The following is a 22,217-nucleotide window of genomic DNA, read 5'->3' as shown; positions in this document are numbered from 1 at the left end:
TTCTATTTTCGACAAAATCTTGACTATTTGAACTCGAAAATTGACATATGAGTATTCCATTTCGAATAATTTTTCGTTGCGGACCTCATGGTGTAGTTAAATTTTCCTGATTCTTCCTCTATCAAAAATTCACTATTTTGGGTCCCACTTAACACGAAATTCGAGGATTTTATAACTTTCTCATCCGAACTCGAATTTGAACGTTCTTACAGGATAGAGTATATATTTTGATCATTTTAAACCTAATGGCGAAGTCAAAATTCATTAAAAATGAACGGACTAAAATTCGAGTATTCTACCCTAAGTCATTCTTTTAAAATTTTATCGAAATTTACAATTAGATTTCCTCGAGATATAAATTAAAAATTCGGGGTGTTACAATCTAGGTATTTTTCATTCTTATTTTTTTATTATTTATTTAGGTCTTTTAGCAATGTAGTTTTATTTGGGAAAAATAGAGACTAGCCTGCAGGGTTGGTGCCTAACACGTTCCAACCCCGTAACGTGATCCCCGGACTCGTATTTTCTTTGGTAGATTAGTGTTATTTACCTTTTAGATGTTCGATTCCTAGACCGTAATAACTAGGTGGCGACTTCCAAACCTCAAAAATCAAAAGCGGATCCGCGTACCCCGCAGATCGAGGGCGCTTTCAACAGGTATATCCCTAAGGGCCTCCCTAGAAGAGAAAAGTTTTTGAGTTCAAATTTTTTGTCAAAATTCCTTCCTAATAGCCTCAAAATTCTGTTCAGCTATTTTCCATTCATGCTAGATGCATAGAGCAAGAAAAAGTAAGGAAAAGAAGAAAAACAAAGAAAACCAATGTGGAGTATTGATTTTAGTTTCTATTTAATGTAACAATTCCCCCTAATTCTTGTTTCTAATTTCTTCCCATTTTTTAATTTCAAGCATTTTTAAATTCTTGTAATTTAAGTAGTTTGGTTTTCTTCTTCTAATAACATAAGGAGTTAGAGAATAAAACCTCATTTAGGTGAGGTAATTTCTCTTTTCTAAGTCCATAATAAACACATTAAGAGTATTTAGCTTTTCTAACAAGTTATTTTAATTCTTTTTAAACTCTAAGCATATTAAACTCCTAGTTATTACAATGTGAAGAAATCTCCCCTTTTTAATACCATTAATAAGTTCCTTAGGGAACATTAAATGCATACACCCTTTTATTTCTAAAAAAGAGGCTATAATTTAAAAGCTATGCTACTGAAATTGTTTCTGCTAGTTCGAACCATGAACTAGTATGAAGTGAATCAGTTCGTGGTACAGTTTGTACTGGATTTGTAAAATCATGCGAACCATGAGCCCACCGAATTTTTGTTGGCTTTGGCGAATCAAAACATGAAATTCAACGAATCAAATATTTTTTTAATTGATTTTTTTTTCATTCTGCATACTTAAAATTTAGATTATTTTACTAAGTTATTTCTATTTAATATAGAATTTTTTAATATTATAGTTATAATTATAACTTTTATACTTGAATTATATATATGCACAAGTGACCCAAGGTGGTGAATCAAACTAGGAAACCAAAGTGAACCCAAAAATGAGTTTTCCCTACCTACCCCTACGAACTAGGTTCATTTTAGATTGATGAACCACGAACTCCAAACCCAAATTCCAAATGATCGAACCGAAAAATCAATTAAATTAGTTTAAAAGTGTAGATCTCCTTAGGTCTACACTTAACATTCTAAGCCAACAGAATAGTCCCTAGTGGACATAGTTTCATGCATAAGGTTTAAGTTTGCTAATGGGACCATTCAACTCATGAATGTGTTCCTAAGAGCCTAACTAATAGAAAATATACTCATTTATGAGTATGCATGAACATGGTAAGTGTTAGAGGTTCCAAAAGTTGAAATCTAAATAGATTTCCACCAAATCCTCTAGCCCATAAAAATTTCCAACAAGTACAACTTTCCTTCTTTAGCTTGTTCATTTAACTCCTTTGCTAGTTGGAGAGACTACATCATTTCCAAGTGTTTGTAAATACTCTAAAATCTTTTTAAACTTCTTAAAACCCCAAAAAACTAGTTTAAGATTCACTTTTGATCAATCTTTGGTAATTACCAACTTAGTGGGTGAGACAAGGTGCCTAACACCTTCCTTGTCTCACAACCAAACCTCTTTACCACTTACTTCTAGGTGAAGACTAGATTTGAGCCAATATTTGTTTGAAAAACTGAATTTTAAAACATCTTTAATTTGTGTCCATTCGCACATGAACTCTATGAATGGTGGCGACTCCTAAACCCACGTTGATGGTGTCCAAAATCCTTGAATTCACGTATCTACAACTTGGCAACTCTAATTGAGGTCGAGGGTTCAAACCAAATAATCTTCGCCATTTGTGAAGTTCTAAACAACATTAACTCATTGTTCTTCTTATTTTCAAATTTTTGTGGTAAAGTATGTAACTTGGGGGGGGGGGGGGCTATTTTTTGCTTATTTGTGGATTAATTGTAAATTGGCACTCCACTTTTGTAATTGCAAGTACACATGCAAGCATAGCTTATTACACAAACTACCCCAGCCCAATAAAAAGTTAAGCCTTGAATGCAAGTAATCTCATGCCTCAAGATCGATAACTTTGGGAAATAGGGACAAAAAGATCCACCTCAATAACAACCTATGAAATGCTAACTTCGACTTACATAGAGATTTGAAGGTGAGTAATCTTTGCATCCTACCTATAACCTTCATGCATAGCCTTGCGATTCTATAACTGGGGGGGGGGCTATTTTTTGCTTATTTGTGGATTAATTGTAAATTGGCACTCCACTTTTGTAATTGCACGTACACATGCAAGCATAGCTTATTACACAAACTACCCCAGCCCAATAAAAAGTTAAGCCTTGAATGCATGTAATCTCATGCCTCAAGATCGATAACTTTGGGAAATAAGGACAAAGAGATCCACCTCACGAACAACTTATGAAATGCTAACTTCGACTTACATAAAGATTTGAAGGTGAGTAATCTTTGCATCCTACCTATAACCTTCATGCATAGCCTTACGATTCTAGAGAATAAAACAAAAAAAAAAATCAATGACTGTACCGAATTCATTCAAGTTTGTTAGTATGTCAATATTTGAAGGCCAATTTGTAATTGGGAGGGATCACTTGTAATAGATTAAGATTCCCATCCTTTGGTAAAGGACTGGGTTACCTTTTTATTTTTTTTTAAGTCCTTCTCAACCTTGGCGTAAGTCCCAAAACCAGTTTCCAAATAAGAAAATTCATGAATGTAGAATTTTTTTTTGGCTTGGCCTTCGCTGTCCTAAGGCTTCAAGAACTTTGTTCTGGTTGTTACCTTACCTGCATTCAAGGGTGTTCTATACCCTTGCCCTTACTTACCTACGGCCAGAGAAAAGTTTTTCCTAACCTTCGTTGATCCATGGTCAAGGAATTTTCTATGCTTGGCCTTCACTTACCTAAAGCTAGAAAGCCTCCAGGCCTTGACAATAACGCAACAATGGCCAAAGGTTTTCTACATAGAATCCTTGCTACCTAAGGCCAAAACAGACTTTCTCTGAATTCTTTACCTCTTATGGTGGATCACTTTCAAAGCCTTAGTATTTTTCCGAACTGTAAGTGTTATTCTCACCTCAATTTAGGTTCAAATTTCAACCTAGATCATGTCAATCCATAGACCTAAGTGTGGACTTCCAATTTTTTTTTGAATCTATGAGTCTATATATGTGTGGTTACCTCTCTCGAGATCCCTTTGATTCCATACAGTTAGTGGTGGTTTTCCCCAATTTCATTAGAAGCCATTGGCCTAGCTAGGTGTGTTCATTCTCTCAAGGTTATCAAAATCTATAATCCTAGGTGTGTTATTTCAATCAAGATTTAAGATCCATTTCACCTCTAGATCTAGGATAACACGAACCTATATATCTAAATGAGATCCTTTCTTTCAAATTCATCCAACCCCATAGATCTAAGTGCGATTTTTTCCCTTGAGCTCATTGTAATCCATAAGTCCACCTGTGGTTTCTCTCAATTTTACCCCAAGTTCATTCACAATCGGGGAAGAGAGAGAAATGTTACACCCAACCACCCCAAGTTCACCCTAGGATACTTATCCAATCACTTCCGCGTTGAGGTTCTAGAAGGATCCTAAGGGTACTTAAGGACCCCATTCACTTACATCTTGATTCGATCAAAACTATGACGGACCATTTGAGTCACCACATATCTCGAGGAAAGTTTTCAATAAGACATGTGAGATCAAATCAATTAAAAATAATAAATTAATAAATCTACAAAAGCATGAGAATTGTCAACAATAAGATCGACTAAGTATCATCGAAAGTTGATAAAAAAAAAACTAAGACAAGTAGGAATACATCATAAGGATAGTTGATATAAGGAGTGAAAGTTTCAAAAAATGAATAATTCCATTAGATAGATCTCGAAAAGTTATTCAAGATAAGACTATTTGAACATCAAAATCCAGTGAGAAATGAGTCCAGTCAAGAACTCGAAAACTTGGATTCTGAACGAGTCAAATATGGTCAACTCAAGTTGACCAAAGTCAAAGTCAATAGTTTTACATCCTATTCAATTAGAATGGACCCCATCACCTAATCTAAATAGTTAACTAAACCTAGAACTAGGGTTAGTAGAATAAACTAGATTATTTGATCAAGTTAATTGTGATTGACTTGGGTCAAGATAGCTTAAATGGTTGAGACACCTCATCTAGCCATGTATCTTGTGGTGGGTCACCCATGGACACATGTTAGCTCCAAACTTAAACTAGAGGTGCAACTTAATTCAGTTCAAATGGAACCAAAACCAGTAAACCACGAAACCCTAACTCTCGTTATTTTAGTTCCCTGTTCCTTCTAAAAAATATAGAACTGATGAATTCAGTTCGGTTCTCGGTTCAGACAATATAAAAAACTGAACCAATATTTATTTAAAATAAAATATTAAATATGTATTTGATTTTTAGTTTTTTACAAAAACCAAAACCAGTAAACTATGAAACCCTAACTCTTGGTATTTCGGTTTCCTGTTCCCTCTACTCTCCCTCTCTCTCTCTCGTTTCTTACAGTTGCAGTGAACATGCGGTTACGGGCTTAACTCTGGCTGCCAGCAGTCATCCCTTCCTCCCCCCCTCTCTTTGTCTCTCTGTCTCTTGCCATTGTGTGTGGTAGTGCGATAGTACGACACGGTAGCCGCATTTCAACTCCGATGGTCAGCGGTGGATCGCTCTCTCTCTCTCCATTACTTTTGGCCCACAATGATATACTGAATCATGTTTTCATGAAGATAAGTTAGATCTTGGATTTGATTTTGGTTTTAAAGCATCAGAGATCTTGGATTGTTATTCCAAGAAATAAATCAGACCATATATTATATATATATATATTTCTAATTATTATTCAATGAATCACTTTTCTTTCACAAAAAAAAATGCTTTGTATTTTAGTAATTGCTAAATTTCTACATTAGGAAACTATGATCCAAACACACCTTTTTGCCATTATCTTCAATCTTGGGTTCTATTTCCTTTAGAATCGTGATAATCTAAACTTGGAGAAAAAATAACAAATTTTGTGGTATAAGAGGTTTTAAAGGATCAGAGATTAATTAAAATTTTCCTTTAAATTGGTTTTTTTTAATTATATTTGTCGACATAAATCGAATTTGCAATCACAACCTAGAATAAGTAGAACTCAATCCTCTTTATCTAGTGCATAAGAAAATATAAAATTGGATTTGATCTGCTAATTTGTCTAAGGTGATGCATTAAAGAATAGTTATAGATTCAATCTATGTGCCAATGTATTAGAGTAATGGAGGTTAACTTGTTTAATGAGTCGAGTATTTTACCCTCTCGATGCTCCAAATTAACTTAAGAAACCAAACAAAATCTTGGGGATTTGGGGTTGATTAGGATCTATTTTGATTTCATATTTTTATAATTAGAAGGCTTAATTTGAAAAAAAATAAAAATAAATGCACCTTATTTATTTATTTATTTTTGGTTGATTTACTAAAAGATGTGCTCAAAATTGTAGACTATTCATTTTAATTCCGAAAATAGTAAATTAATTCTTCTCCAAATAGGAATCACCGATTCACTATTTTTGAAATTAAAATATTTTACATAAGTAGGAAAAATTATTATATAAATCATAAATATTTTTCTCACTACAATTTTCCTAAAAAAAGTTTTTTAAAAAATTGCCTTATAAAATATGTTACTTCCAAAAATTATAATTTACCATTTTCAAAATTTACCATTTATCTAATTGGATATTTCATGAAAAAATTAGTTCATAATTAACCTTTTAATTGGAGCATTAATTCATGTTGAATGTTTTTTTGACTTAATTATTTTAAATCTTTTGATGTATATTGGAACTTAATTGATATATTTTTCTTTTTGTTAGATGTGGAGATAAAGACACTAGCAATGTCAATATTGAACCAGTTATTGATTCTACTCCTTCTACTCCTTTTGCTACTACTAGCATTGTTGCCTCAAAACCTAAGGTAAACTCAACTCGCAAGAATCCTTATAGACTAAAATTTGATGTTTGGGATCATTTTACTAGAATTAAAAATGATAATAGGGGGAAGTCAGAAAGAGCCAAATGTAATTATTGTAGATCAGATTATGGGTGCTCGAGTGTTAATGGGACTAGTACGTTAAGGAAACAATTAACTAAATTTCTCAAGTATCCTTATTGTGATGACAAGAGGCAAAAAGTCCTATCATTCCAAACAGTAAGATATGGGAGATAGTAGCCTTACCTCTTGAAAATTTGAACAAGAGTTATGTAGAGATGCCCTTATAAGAATGATAATCATTAATGAATCTCCCTTTAAGTTTGTAAAGCGCGAAGGTTTTCAATATTTTTTAATCGTATTGCAATCTAAATTTCGTTTAGTGTCTCGCACCTCTGTGGTAAAAGATTGCTTACAATTGTATGAAAATGAAAAGAAAAAGTTGAAGAATGTATTGAATACTTCTGTTCAAAGAGTCTCTCTTACTATGAATTTATAGACTTCTTTGTAAAACATTTCATACATGTGTCTCACTACACATTTCATTGATAAAAAATGAAAACTATATAAAATGATACTTAATTTTTGTGTTATTACTAGTCACCTAATTGGTAAAACAATTGAGTTATACTTGCTTCAATGGGGGTATAGAGAATGTATGTACTATCACGGTTGATAACACAAGTTCTAACGACGTTACCATTGGTTATTTGAGAAACAAAATTGAATAAAAGGGGTGGTTGCATTCTAGAAGGTGAATTTTTGCATATGAGATGTTGTGCACATATATTGAATTTGATAGTAAAAGAAGGGATTAGTGATGTTTATGATTTTATTAGTAGAATTCGTGGAATTATAAAATATGTAAGGAGTTCTTCGTCAAGAGTTCAACAATTTAAGAAATGTGTTGACCAAGAAAGAATTACATGTAAGAGTTTTTTAGTCCTTGATGTTTCAACTCGATGGAATTCAACATATCTTATGTTAGATACTGCTATAAAATTTCAAAAAATATTTGAACGGTTGAAATAACAAGAATCACAATTTGAGAAAGAACTTAGAGGAGGGCTTCCCACTGAAGATGATTGGAATTATGCTCGAGTATTGGCTAATTTTTTTGTAAACTTTTAATGATGCCTCTAAACGAATGTCGGGTTTTCTTTATGTCACTACTAATTCTTACTTTCATGAAGTTTGCACCATTGAAAATACTATTTCTGATTGGTCTAAAAGTCTTGATCCTTGCTTGAGTTTTATGGCAGTGAAGATGAAGATAAATTTGATAAGTATTGGGGGAGTATTGACAAGATAAACAAGATGTTATTGATTGCTGTGGTATTGAATCCTCGTTATAAGTTGAGAGATGTAAAATTTTGTTACTCAAAGGTTTATCTACTTATAAGGTTGAGGAGTTGATTAGAACAATAAGGGGAACAATGAACTAAATTTTTCAGCATTATCAATTTCTCGACTCAATTTCAGCTATTTCTTTAAATCATTCTATTCAAAATTTAAATGAGATGGAAGTTGATCAACTAATTGGTGAAGATAATGCTCAAGTCAAGTCACTTCAATCTGAGTTTCTGAAGTACTTAGAAGAAGAAAAAAGCGTGGATTACAAATCAGAAGTAGATAGATACTTAGAAAAAAGTGTTGAGAAGCAAGACATAAATTTTAATATTTTGGATTGGTGAAAAATTAATTCTTCTAAATATCGCATACTTTCTATAGTAGCACGAGATTTGTTAGTTATTCCAGTTTTTACTGTTGCTTCCCAGAGTGCTTTTAGCACTAGGGGTCGCGTATTAGATCAGTTTCGTAGTTTCCTAACCCCGAAGTTTGTGGAATATTTAATTTGTGGATAGGATTGGTTACGTGATTCACCAATTCCAATTGATGTTGAAGAGAAGTTAGAATAATTTGAAGAAATCAAGTTAGGTAACTTTTAATTTTAATATGATTTTATTTTATTTGAGAAGTTCTTTCATTTCTATTTTCTATTTGATTATAATTTCTTTTATTTTATTTTTACAGTTATTACAGATGATTCTGAACTTCTTGATTGAATTACAAATACCTCTTCATTTGTATTTTTAGGTAAATTGTTATTCCATAAATTATTACAATAGAATAATTTTTTTTAAAATATTCAACTTTATATATATAACAATAATGTTTTTTTTTTAGACTTATCGATTGGAGAGTGGAGGAAGATGGAGAGTGGTTGATTTTTTTTTATTGTGATTTACTCTTTTGATTATGTATGGTTGCTAATAGAATTGGTGTGTCAATGTAAGCAAAATTGATTTATTCAGGACAAATTGTATGAATGTGTTGATGTGATATTTGGATTTTGAATTTTGGACATTTTAATAGTTGATTCTTGCAGTATGCTCTTTGATTATATAAGATTTTGATACGATTATGAAAAATTTGACATGCAATATGCCTTTTTTTTACTTGCAATACATAAAAAATCTAACTTTCATTTAAAATCATCCCTGAAGGTGGGGAGAACATAGGATGTAAGACTCTCTTTGGTTTTGAACCTCTATTTGCTGATCATCTTACTCAATGGGCTGACCAACCTATTGGGTTTGTGGTAATTACTTTTCTTATCACAATTTAAGAATGTTTTTACAAATATATTTGTTTTTCTGTTATGGCGAAACTCCTATTATGAGTTTATCTTTGGATAGCTGGTGTATGTAGTTGGCAGATACACAAAAACATGCTGACATGGCAGCCAACATTCATGTAAAGTGTGCAGATCACAACATCAAGGTGCCTCGGTGTTCCCCATCACAATGTTTGTGTAAAGTGGTGGCTGCAATGAAGCCACATGTAATTATTGTAAAGTGGTGACTTTGTCACTAATAGTGGTGGCTGCAAAGTGGTGACTTTGTCACAAATTTTTTATTAGTTTTTTTTTTTGCTAAGCTCTCTTTCTTTGACAAATAATATAATTGCAATTGACATGTTTTAGGAATTTATGAAAGCTATGGTTATCTTAAAATATCTTGCAATGGAGGCTTGAATCAAATGCGTGCTGTAGTATTTTTTCATCATTTCACTTTCTTTATTGACTTTCATATGTTTTATGCCAATCTGTTTATTCTTCAAAATTGGCATTTTGTTTCAGATCTGTGATATGGTGACAGTTGCACGGCTATTGAACCTCACATCAGTTGTTCCAGAGCTTGATAAGAAATCATTTTGGACAGATACTAGGTATTTTTATTGGTTTTAAAATTCTTTGACTAGGTGTTCTTTCTGAGTAAAATATCCAACTAATAGAAATCTTTTGCAGCAACTTTGGCGATATTTTTAATGTGAGGCACTTCATTGATTTATTAAGAGATGAGGTGCACATCATCAAAAGGCTACCAAAGAGGCTTAGTCGAAAAATTGCAAATCAACTACTTGAAACGCTTCCAGTGAGCTGGTCAAATGAGACATATTACTTGCGAAGGTTTGCATACTTCTAGTTTTTAAATCTCATAAGATCTAGGGTTTGTTCCTCTGGTTTCAGATGGGCCAAAAAGTGAGTGTTGATGATCCCTAGAATTTATATAATATTACTATTCTTTCTTCCTACTGAATTTGTTTTAGAGAGAAATGACTAGTACAATAAGCTGACCTTTCTAAAATTTTTTGGTTATCTTACTATTCCTCTATCTGGTATTTTTGGTTCTACTTTGGGCAAACAACTTCTAAATAATTGATGACCTGTTTACTATTGATTCCAACCATTGTAGGGCGTCCATTTTATCTTACAATTTCTCTCTTATCTTGTAGATTTTGCCACTTTTCAATTAGTACAACGTGATTCATTTTAACAAACCAATGCACGTCTAGCAAACAATGAGCTACCCATTGATCTTTAGAAGCTGAGGTGCCATATTAATTACCAGACACTAAAATTTACTCCTAAGATGGAAGCTTTGGGAAATAAATTGGTTCATATGCTTAAACATAGGGGCTTTTTTGTGGTGTTGCATTTGAGATATGAAATGGACATGTTGGCTTTCTCAGGTTGTACTCATGGCTGCTTGGATGAAGAAGCAGAGGAGCTCAAGCGGAAGAGGTTTGTTTCTCATTTTGTTTAAAGGTTGATGCATTATCTTTTGGATGGATGCTTGTTGGAGTTAGAGATAATAGATTTATATTTTGTGCATATAGAACAATTGGAGTTGGCCATTTAATGTGATGTTTCAAATACATTTTTTTAAAGTTAATAATAGAATGATTGGATTAGAATGTTTGATATGTTGACTTTCATTGTGCACTCATACAGATATGCCTACCCTTGGTGGAGAGAGAAAGAGATAATGTCTAACGAGAAGAAATCATCACAAGGTTTGTGTCTTCTTACACCAGAGGAGGCTGCATTAGTTTTACAAGCTTTAGGCTTTCATAAGGACACTCAAATCTATATTGCTTCTGCTGAGATATATGGTAGCGAACTAAGGCTTATGGCATTAAGTTGTTACTAACTACTTTTCACTTGATGTAATGGATTTATTACGAAAGAATGTCTCTCCTACCTTGAGTGTCAAAAATGGATGGAATGTTCCAGGTTTCAATTAGATTTTAATTGATGAAATTTTTTTGGCAACCCATGGAACCGAACAGAACCAAATCGAATTAAGGTCGGTTCGGTTCTATACCAAGTCGGTTTGATTCTGGTTTCAATATAATGGAACAGACCTTGGTCAGTTCGATTCTGATTTTGCTCAAAATTGAACCAACCTGAACCAAGTTGCACCCCAAACTTAAACCCCATGCCATATGGCATGAAGATCACATGGTAAGTTAATCAAACCATGGTTAAGTTAACCATGGTTAGTTTGTTTGAGTCAATCATCTTTGACTGAAGTCGAAGATGAGTTAAGTACCATGAAACCAACCCCCCATGTGTCACTTAACATGATGTTTTAATGCATTTGTTGCCACCCAACTAATCCCTTGCCAAATGGCAAGTGATGATCATGATTGATTAACTAAGATTAATTAAACCATGGTTAGTCCCAAACTGAAATTCTATTAAAAGCCTCTTTAAGAGACATTTTGTTCTCTTTTGCTTAAGCCAAAACTCTAGAAACCTTATTCTTCTTTTCATCCCATGAAACCCAATCAATTCTTGCCAAAATCCATGCCCAAGTTATAACCTTCAAGGTCCTATGTAGATTTGGAACATAAGAGCATGAGGAGTTGATCTAATTTCAAAGAAGTTTGACAACTTCGAGAGGAATCGGAGGACGGAGCACTAGCTTGCTCAGGTAGAATTCAAAGCCCCACTTGGTATTAAATTTGGAGAAATGGTGTTCGTAGCTAATATGATAGTATATAAAAGCTATCAATCATTTTTCTTGAAAATAATTATGAGCATAATCATGTTTAAATGATTTTCGTCAAATGTATACATGTGATTTTTGTAGGTGTCAAGTTTTCTTGTGTTACGTAGGGGTTCCACCATTAAACTCAATGAGCCAAGATGGGTGGTACATACTTCATCTATGGTGGAAACCAGTGGGAACACCAAGACCACAAATAACACAATTTGTGGCACCACGATGGAAAGCTCGGTGGCACCGTGACCCTTTATAGGTATATTCTACGATGGGTATACTTTCGGCTTGAGAAGATGAAGAAATAAAAAGTCCATCTACTACTTGAGTAATGTGTTGCTCCCCACTTAAAAAAAAGTATTATCATATTAAACGGTTGTGCCTTGCCTTAAACTATGGCACACAGAACTACGATATTACCTTTTTGACCACACGATTTGGCTAATAAATAAGATGGATCCGGTATGATACCTGTTGAGTCAGCCTATGCTAATTGTAGACACCCCAATTTGCACAAACCATTAGAAAAATCTAAAATTTTCTTGAATTGATTTCAATTAAGAACTTAAGCCTCTCAATGGGCCCGTATTGCCAGTTGGCATCATTTTCATGCATACATGTATCATGTCATATAATTTTGTATGCTCAGCCTTGTCCCTAATCTACTCTAAATCCATATTCATTCCCCATTAACCAATTCATCACCCATACCCTAATCAAAGTCCATTTTCTAGTCCATACTAAACCCTAAACTCAAGTCCATATTAGACCCTAAACCCAAGTCCATCTCCTAATCCAAAATCAAGTCCATTTTCTAAGTCCAAAACCAAGTCCACTCTCAAATCCAAAGTCCATAGCCCAGGTCCATTCTAAGCTTAACACCAAGCCCATTCTCTCACATCCCTTTGAAAGGTGACACATGTTGATCTCCCATAAGCCTTTAATACCCAATGCTTTATCTAATTGGAGAGTCAACTCCCCCTTGTAAAAATATAATAATACCCTTTCTAAAAAGGATGGTCAAACCAAAAAGGTTCTTTAGTCTTTGGTAATAATTCATAAAGTTGAGAAAACTTTCAATCATACCCTCAAAAGGTGAGAATCTTCAAGTACATACGTGGAGCTTTCCCATTATAGTCCATTTCAAAAATATGCATCCACCTTTACTTTAAGTATTATTTACAAATGAATCAAAGTCTACTTTTCATCTACCACTGCACCTTTACACATGTCATTCCCTTACTCACCTTCCCAAAAGTATATTTTATTTTCCCACCTCTATTTACCAAAAAACCAATGATCAAATAATATTTTTTGGATTTCTTTACAAATGACATATTTACCCTCATAAAAACAAAAAATCCAAAATAAGTACCTAAATCTCATGTTCATTCCTTTATTTTTAAAATTAGACAATTTTATCCCCAAAAATTCTCAAAAACTCTATAAATAACCTCAATTTCTATGAATAATCGATGCTCTCAAGCCCCCATTTCTCTACCCTAAACTCTATCCAAATTTCTACTCACTTCTTCAACCCTTTATCTACCAAATCTTCTAACTTAAGAATTCTCACCCATCTCTCAACCTTCAACCAAAAATTCCATCACCTCTAATCATCTTCCCTGAACCAAGGTATTCAATTTTCAAATCCATCTCAAGATTCAAGCTTATTCAAGAGCATCAAGGAGGGAAAAGGTGGGTTAAACTAGGTGTATTTTGTTTAGTTTGCATATTTTATTTCCAACCCTCCAATTTTATATTTTAGCAATCCTTAGGATGTAATGCACACCATCTCCCATCTCCAGTAAGTTGGACTCAGGTTCGATCGAAAAGGTAGGGGTTGAAGCCCTCTTTTCCTTACGATATCTCATGCATCATATTATACAATGCATCCACTTACATATGCATGACAATGATGAAGAAATGTGTCACCCTTTTATTAGGGTAAAATACTAAATTTCTAGCCTTGCATATATGCATTAAGGTTGTGGCCTCAAGAGAACTCCATCATGGAGTCTCTCTAAAGCTTAAACCAATATTTATATCCATAAAAAATAATGTGGTTATATGGGTCATCCTTCTCCGTAGGATGCCCTTAACGTCACATTGAAATCAAAACCCTTTCCTAATGGAATATTTCACTGAATGCACATACCACCTCTAACATGCATTTTATTGTATTTTCATTCACTTTCTTAAGTTTTTTGGAAAAAGATGGCCAAGTTTCAATGTAACCACCTTTGGTGGAGAGGATGGGGTGCCTAATACCTTCCCCATCCTCTAACCAAATCTCCATACCTAGATCTTAGGTATACCACATTATTTTCATGCATGAAAGGCACTACAATTTAAAAATAATTTCAAAAATATTTTCGGGTACCCATTCACACTCATTTCCAAAAAAGAATGGTGGTGGCTTCAAACAATGTAGCATTGAGGTTTACGATGAACATCTCATGTCTACAACTTGACGACTCTGCTAGGGAAAACTAGTGGGCCCGAATCAATTTTGCTTGGTTATTTTCTTTAAAAAAAATATTCAATTTTCTTTCTTAGTGTTTCTTTTTGTTTCTAACATATTTGTTGGTTGATTCACTTCGTTGTCTTTATTGTTTTATTTTCTTTGTGGGAATGCATGTAATATTTATTTCTTTATCTTATTTTGATTCAAAGTTGTAAGGGTTGATACACATTTGTAATGCACTTGTGCACATTAATTTAATAGCTTACTGCACAAACCACCTCCTATTTTTAAATCTAACCCTGGATTTTGGTAACTCAAGGCCCTAGATCGTTTATTTGAGGAGGCGGAGAGAATAACATCCACCTCAATTACCAACCTAAGAAGTATACATTTCAATGTGCATGGAGGTTTGAAGATTGAGTAACCTCAAACCACCTATAGCCACATGCATCAATATGACTAGAGGCATAGGACACAAATATTTCAAGATGTATCCACCCTTAGGTATCTTGTAATTTTCTTTTTGTTTTTTTAGCTCTTGAAAGCAAAATTGTAATGTCCATGAAGACAAGTTATATAGATTTAGGCCGCTTTTATTTTATTTTCTTTGCATGTTCCCTTTGGTAAATGGGAAGTCTATTTTTTTCTTTATGTTTTGCATCATCTCAAAAAAATTTATATATATACCGAAAATTAAGATTCTGGTCTGTATTCAAAGCATGGACCAGTACAAAAGTACTTCGGTCCATGTATTAAATACAGACTTAAAATTTTTGTGTGTGCTCATTTTGTCATTTATATCAGTCCTGATAACTTTTCTCTTAGACTTTATTTTTGTTTTGAATTTTAAGGCTTAAAAACGATTAAATAAATCACTTTTATCATTAAGTTAAGGGCCCACCACTCGCCACATCTTATTTGATCTAAATGGAGCCCGCTTACTTTCTAACGATCAAAATTGATCCTGACCCAACGTAGCACTCTATCAACTTTGGTCACAATCAAATTCACTATCATCTATCATCGAGGATCAACTCAAATAGAGTCCACGAACCATATCCAATCCAAATCGGGTCCATGACCTATATCCACTTCAAATTAGGTCCACGACCCGTATCCATTCCAAACTGGGTCCGTGACCCGTATCCATGTTGAATAAGGACTATGACCTATATCCAATCCAAACTGAGTCAATGATCCGTATTCATTTCAAACTGGGTCCACGATCCATATTCAATCCAAATTGGGTCCACAACCCATATCCAATCCAAATCAGATCTACTACTTGTATCTAATTCGAATTGGGTCCACAATTCATATCCATTTCGAACTAGGTCCATGACCCGTATTTAGTCCAAGGGTCAAGGATCTAAATTCGACCCAAACGGGGTCCATGATCCATATTCAACCCAAATTGGGTTCACTATCCACATTTCACCTAAATCGAGCCCATCCTCCAATTTCAACCTGAACCATGATCCATATGTAATTCATTAAGCTCAACAATTGATTGATCAGTCCAAATGAATCTAATCATTTTCCAACAAATTAGATTTGAAAAAAAAATTTAATTTTAAAATTAAATTTATTTTTATAACACCAATTGCAATTTTGATCAAAGTCGGTGCTTAAGAACGATCTTGCCTTGTTGATACGAGGGGAATAAACTACGTTTATTCAAGAAAATGAGGTGACTTAAGAGTACCCTTGCTAAGGCATTGTATGCCACCTCTTCCTTGGGGATATGACTGGCTGATTTTGATTTCAAAGAACTGAATTTTGATTTTTCAAAATTTTCTTGGAGGAGTACAGATTCAATATAGACATGGGGTTGGACATGAATGATATGGCAAAAATGACTCAGAAGGTAAAAGAAATCATGAAGGAATATGCCCAAAGGTGGCAGGAATCGGCCTCCAAAGTAAAATCACCAATGACTGAACAGGATATGAATACCATATTCATCTCAACTCTAGGCCACAAATTCTACATGCATCTGGTGGGTCATAAAACTGTAAGCTTTTTGTAATTAGTCCAAGTAGTAGATCGAGTTGAGGATGGTATCCGATCGGGTCTGATTTACGACCTGTCTAGTCTAGGGACACCAACAGGGGGGTCTACCCAACGAAAATCGATAATCTTGAATAAGAAAAATGATGAAGCACAAATTAACAATGTATAACTTATTCAACCTTTCTTCATCTCAGCACCAAATCAGATGTCGCCAACACCTCGGGTCCCTTTCAAGGTTAACCCACCTCAAGCTACACCTATTCCGCAAGCATTTCAATTTGGTTAGAATCCCGTGTTTGGTCAAAACCCACAGTTCACCTAGAATTATCAAATCGAGCAACGCAAACCCAATAGGGTCTCTCGAGTCTTCATTCGCCTATTTATGACTCTATCAGAACTACTTCCAATGCTATTCAGGGGAGAATATCTCATTAAGAGGCAAATAACCCCAGAGGTGATAAAGGGACCAGGGTATAATTCCAATCAATTTTGTGAATTTCATATGGGTGTACTAGGACGTGCCATCGATCAATATTGGCAACTCAATTACTAAGTTCAAAATCTAATCGACAGGAAAACGATCATGTTGGATGGTCTGGCAGGCCAAGTTTCATAGCAGAACATCAACCAGAACCCATTACCGACACACAACGGGGGAGGCAATGGGCCTATAGGGAATGCCATAGAGAATGATGAACCAAGTTTCGACCTTTCAGTTCTGATAACACCTATTGGCTTAAAAGTCAGAGTCAACTTGAGGAAGGAATCAGCATCCTCAAACATCAACACTTTACCTCAAGACAAAACTAACCAATCACCATCCCAACTCTCAAGTAGAATGATCAGTCTTACTATTCACTCCAAACCCCTAACTTCGAGTCCTTCACTACCACCACTTATCATACCTTATACATTACCAACTGCAAGCTCTTCCTCTCGATCACCACTCATCATACCGTACGCCTTACCAACTTCAAGCTCTTCTTCACGACCATCCCTTGTCATATCCCATGCTACACCCACCCCTCAAACCCTTAAGTTTTTCCTCCTGATCACCTCTTATCTTATCCTGTACTAGCCCACAAATCCTTGACATCGCTACATCAACCATCAAACCCAGTCTACCACCTTTTATTTTCATCTAAAATTAGATCCTCAACTCATGACCATCATATCCCCAAGTCAATTCCTATACAAATCAAACCGTTCAATAGAATTATGAGACAATGATCGTTACATTGACAGGGGTTACAAAATTGAAGGAGCCTATGGTCATGGACATTGATTATATGACCAGATCAGGAAGGTGTTAGAAAGTGTCAGAAAGGAAGCAGATAGAGGATGAGGAAAAAAGCAAAGAAAAAGAAAAAGAAAAATTGGTAGAAGAAGAACGGACACCGCAAAGAGAGTCAGAGAAGAAGAAGAGTCGTGTAACCGACAAAAAGGCAATTGACTTCCTTAAGCTCATTTAGAAAAGTGAGTATAACATAATAGACCATTGAACAAGATGCCAGCTCAGATCAATATCTTCGACCTGTTACTAAATTTAGAGCAACATCGGGAAGTACTACTTAAAGATCTTAGTGGTGCACATCGTAATAATGTGCAAAGGCATGATAGTAGCGAATGTATTGATTGACAATAACTCAATTTTAAATGTGTGTCATCTACAAACCTTGCACAAGCTAAAAACAGATCTCTCTCACATCAGGCCAACTAGGAGGACTGTCAGAGCTTTTGATAATAGGAAAACTATGTCACTAGGAGAACTGAATCTTTCTGTCACCATCAGATCATTTACATTCAAAGTGATATTAAAAATCTTGGGCATACCCTTAATATTTAATCTTTTTCTGGGAAGACCCTAGATCCATATTGTAGGGGCAGTCCCTCCTCCTTGTACCAACAGGTCAATTTCATCATGGGATAAAGGGTGATTTTTGTCATCGCAGAGAATCTCATACCAGTCGATCGATCGTCGAACGTATCCTATATTGATGTGAAAATGACTAGGGATAAAGAGGGGTATCAAGCCTTGCAGTTCACATCCATTAATTATATCCCAAGAAGAAAAGAAAAGACAATGGCAGAATTTTCAAAAATAAATTTGATGATCGGGTGAGTAAGGAAGAAGGTAGGATATCGTCCGAAGCAAGGGACTCGGCAGGAAGAGGTCGGGCCATATTGATCAATGCTTAGAAACATACTTCTTACTTCGATCTGGGATTCAAACATACGAAGGAAGATATCTCCGATATGAATGATAAAAGAGGGAGCTTTGACTTGTATGAAGACAAAATCAATAGCCAAATATATGGAACTTGGGAAAAGTACCACACATCAACACCAACTTCCAATAATCATTAAAAAGGCCCAATGATCTATCAGATCCATTGTCGACAAACTACACAGGAGAGTCAAGTGTTGTAAGTATCAGGCTCGTTCAATCACAATAAGACTCATTTGTTGAGTCCTCGCATCCCTTCTTGGATGGCAAGGACATCTTATTCAAAGGGGATTCTGAAGAGAGTCTAGAAGAAGAAAGAGAGTCCGTCGAGATAGAAGTCACAATACGCGAATAAATAGAATCACTGTTCCCCTTCAAGATCAATTGGGGATCTGTTGTAATTCCACTCACCCTTCAAATGTCTATACTAGGCTCTGACGACAATCACTTGGAAGTGATGGTCATATCTAAACCATCAAGGGAGTCATTCCCCCGACTTATCTACCTTGCAGAGGAAGGGAAAGTCTTCAAGAATTGAGAGGAATACTCAATCACTTATGAGGCTACAATGGGGTCCAAAATCCCTACGACTTAAAAAAAAATGCCATTAATAGAATGTTATTTGCCTGAGGACCATAATGAGCCATCATCCTCGAGCAAGACTATTTTGGGGGCTCACCTTCATTACTAATGAATTTGCATGATTATTTTATCTTGTTTCAGGAATTCAGATAATTCACAAAATCAAAAAAATAAAAATCTTTCGAAGTTCAAAAAATCAAAAACTCTACAAAATTCAAAAAAGTCAAATATTTTCAAAAATTCAAAAAAATTAGAAATGTTCAAAATACCAAAGATTTTCAAAAGATTTCATAAATTGAATAAGCCTTGTGACAAAACAGAGTATGAAAATGATGAGTACAACTTTGACTTCGAACTCGACTTTGATCTCATGGGGATTGAAGAGTCAAAGGACGATGTTGAAAATTCTTCAAAATAAATCAAAGAACTCATGGAACGTCACGTGAGAGGTGTTCAACCAAATATAGAGGATACAAACTTAGTAAACCTAGGTACCGAACATGACCTATGGATCGTCAAGATCGGAGCCCTATTAATGACTGAGCAAAAAGAAGAAATGACAAAATTCTTACAATAGTACCAAGATATCTTCTCATGATCCTACCAAGACATGCACGATTTAGATATAGATTTAGTCAACCACAAGTTACCTATCATACTAGGAATCAGGCTGGTCAAGCAAAAATAATGAAGATTGAAACCAGAATGGATACTTAAGGTCAAGGACAAAGTAATGAAATAGTTCCAGGTAGGGTTTCTCGCGGTATCCACCTATCTCGAGTGGCTTGCTAATGTGGTTCATGTACCTAAGAAGGATGGCAATGTACGTATGTGTGTTGACTATCGAGATTTGAACAAAGCCAATCCTAAAGATGACTTTCCATTACCACACATCGATACTCTGGTCGATAATACAGTAGGGCATGGTATGTTTTCATTCATGGACGGCTTCTCAAGTTACAATCAGATAAAAATGGTGGAAGAAGACCAAGAGAAAATGGTGTTCAAAACACCTTGGGGCATTTTTCAGTACAAAAGCGTGCCATTCGACTTCAAAAATACTGGTGCAACTTATCAACAAGCCATGACTGCTTTATTCCACGATATGATTCACAAGAAGATAAAAGTATATGTGGACGACATGATAGCCAAATCCAATCTCGATGAGGATCATCTAGTAAATCTGAAGAAATTATTTGATCGATTAAGGAAGTATAGTCTAAGACTTAATCCGATAAAGTGTGTATTTGGGACAACGTCAAGGAAGCTGTTGGGTTTCATTGTCAGTAGAAGAGACATCGAAATCGATCTAGTTAATACGAAGTATATTACAAGTATGGAGCCACCCAAATCAAAGAAAGAAATCAGGAGATTCCTAGGGAGAATTCAATACATTAGTAGGTTCATCGTACAACTTAGGTCGATATGTGAAGAAGAATGAGGCAAAAGACTAGAATGAAGACTGTCAGAAAGCTTTCGACAAGGTCAAGAAATACCTACTTAACCTACCAGTCTTGGTTCCTCTTATACCAGGTAGGCCTCTGTTGATGTACCTCTTTGTGCAAGAAAATTTCATGGGCTGTATACTAGGACAACATGATGAAATTGATCGAAAAGAGAGAGCCATCTACTACCTTAGCAAGAAGTTCATAAGTTATGAGGTGAACTATTCGATTCTTGAAAAGACATGTTATACTCTCGTATGGGCATCATAATGGCTATGCCACTACTTGCTCAATTATTCGACAATGCTCATTGCTGATATAGACCCTTTAAAATATCTCTTCGAAAGTTGGCACTAATTGGAAGTATTGAAAAATGACAACTACTATTATCTGAGTTCGACATCATCTATGTCATTCAAAAAAACATTAAAGGAAAAGTCATTGTTGACTACTTAGCAGAACACCTTCTGCTTGACTATGAGTCACTAAAGAAAAAATTTCTTGATGAAGCCATTTTGTTTGCCGAAGTCGAAGACGGTAATGAAGACAAAAGTTGAAAAATATAATTTGATGGAGTAGTAAATCAAAAGGGAAATGAAATTGGGGCAGTCCTGGTTAAATCAGATAAAAGTCATATCCCCATTGTAGTCAGATTAAGGTTTCAGTGTTCCAACAACAAAGTCGAGTATAAAGCATGCATTGTAGGTTTGAAAGCAGCAATCGACCTTGAGATAAATGAAATAGATGTATTTGGAGACTCGAATCTGATAGTCTACTAGAGAACGAGAGAATGGAAGAGTCGAGAGTAGAGTTTGGTTTCTTATCATGAGTATCTCGAGGATCTAAACTCAAAATTCATCCGAATCTCATTCACCTATATGCCGAGGGATAAAAACCAATTTACAGACGCACTGGCTACTCTGGCTTCAATGGTCAGTAACTCCAAAGATACTATCATCGACCATTTTGATATCAATATTCAAGATGAACCAGCATATTGCCTGCCAGTGGAAATTGAAGAGCTTGAGGAAAAACCATGGTATGCAGACATCAAGGCATTTTTGGCGGATTGAACTTTCCCACCTAATGCCATAACAAACAATGGAAAAACTATTCTGAGATTGGCAGGACTGTTCTTCTTGAGTAGTGGAGTCTTGTACAAGAAGTCACACCACGAGGTTCTCTTAAGCTGTGTAATAGAAGCGTAAACTCAACATCTGATAAAAAATGTACATGGTAGAGTCTGTGGACCTCACATGAATGGACATATACTCACAAAAAAGATAATAAGAATGGGTTACTACTGGATGACTATGGAGAGCAACAGGTACCAACATGTTCGAAAATGCCATTTGTGTCAAATCTACGTCAACAAGATCAATGCACCACCTTCATAATTGCACAATATGACTTCTTCCTTGCCCTTTTCACTCTGGGACATGGACGTCAACGGGCAAATCAATCCTCAAACTTCTAATGGGAATTACTTAGCTTGGTCGCCATCGATTGCTTTACAAAATGGTAGAAGTCGTATCCTATTCCAATGTCACAAGGGGCAACATCTTGAAATTTGTGAAGAACAAAAT

General features: G+C 35.0%; 1 protein-coding gene and 1 long non-coding RNA gene across 2 annotated transcripts; both read left to right on the top strand.

Moving 5' to 3' along the window:
* The first annotated feature begins 6,432 nt into the window (after positions 1-6,432).
* Positions 6,433-8,929, top strand: LOC147410770 (uncharacterized). Its single transcript, XR_015179352.1, has 4 exons — positions 6,433-6,531; positions 8,412-8,484; positions 8,581-8,643; positions 8,734-8,929. It is a non-coding gene; the product is annotated as an uncharacterized LOC147410770 (long non-coding RNA).
* A 134-nt stretch (positions 8,930-9,063) lies between these two features.
* Positions 9,064-11,322, top strand: LOC147410769 (rhamnogalacturonan I rhamnosyltransferase 4-like). Its single transcript, XM_086433136.1, has 5 exons — positions 9,064-9,777; positions 9,857-10,033; positions 10,366-10,371; positions 10,526-10,633; positions 10,844-11,322. The coding sequence occupies exons 1-5, from the start codon at positions 9,647-9,649 to the stop codon at positions 11,040-11,042; spliced, it is 621 nt and encodes a 206-aa protein (XP_086289262.1). The 5' UTR covers positions 9,064-9,646; the 3' UTR covers positions 11,043-11,322.
* The last annotated feature ends 10,895 nt before the right edge of the window (positions 11,323-22,217 follow it).

Source organism: Akebia trifoliata, chromosome 1, assembly GCF_017979445.1.
Source record: "Akebia trifoliata isolate Shusen 1 chromosome 1, ASM1797944v1, whole genome shotgun sequence".
Lineage (NCBI taxonomy): Eukaryota > Viridiplantae > Streptophyta > Magnoliopsida > Ranunculales > Lardizabalaceae > Akebia > Akebia trifoliata.
This window is presented reverse-complemented; position numbering and strand designations above follow the sequence as displayed.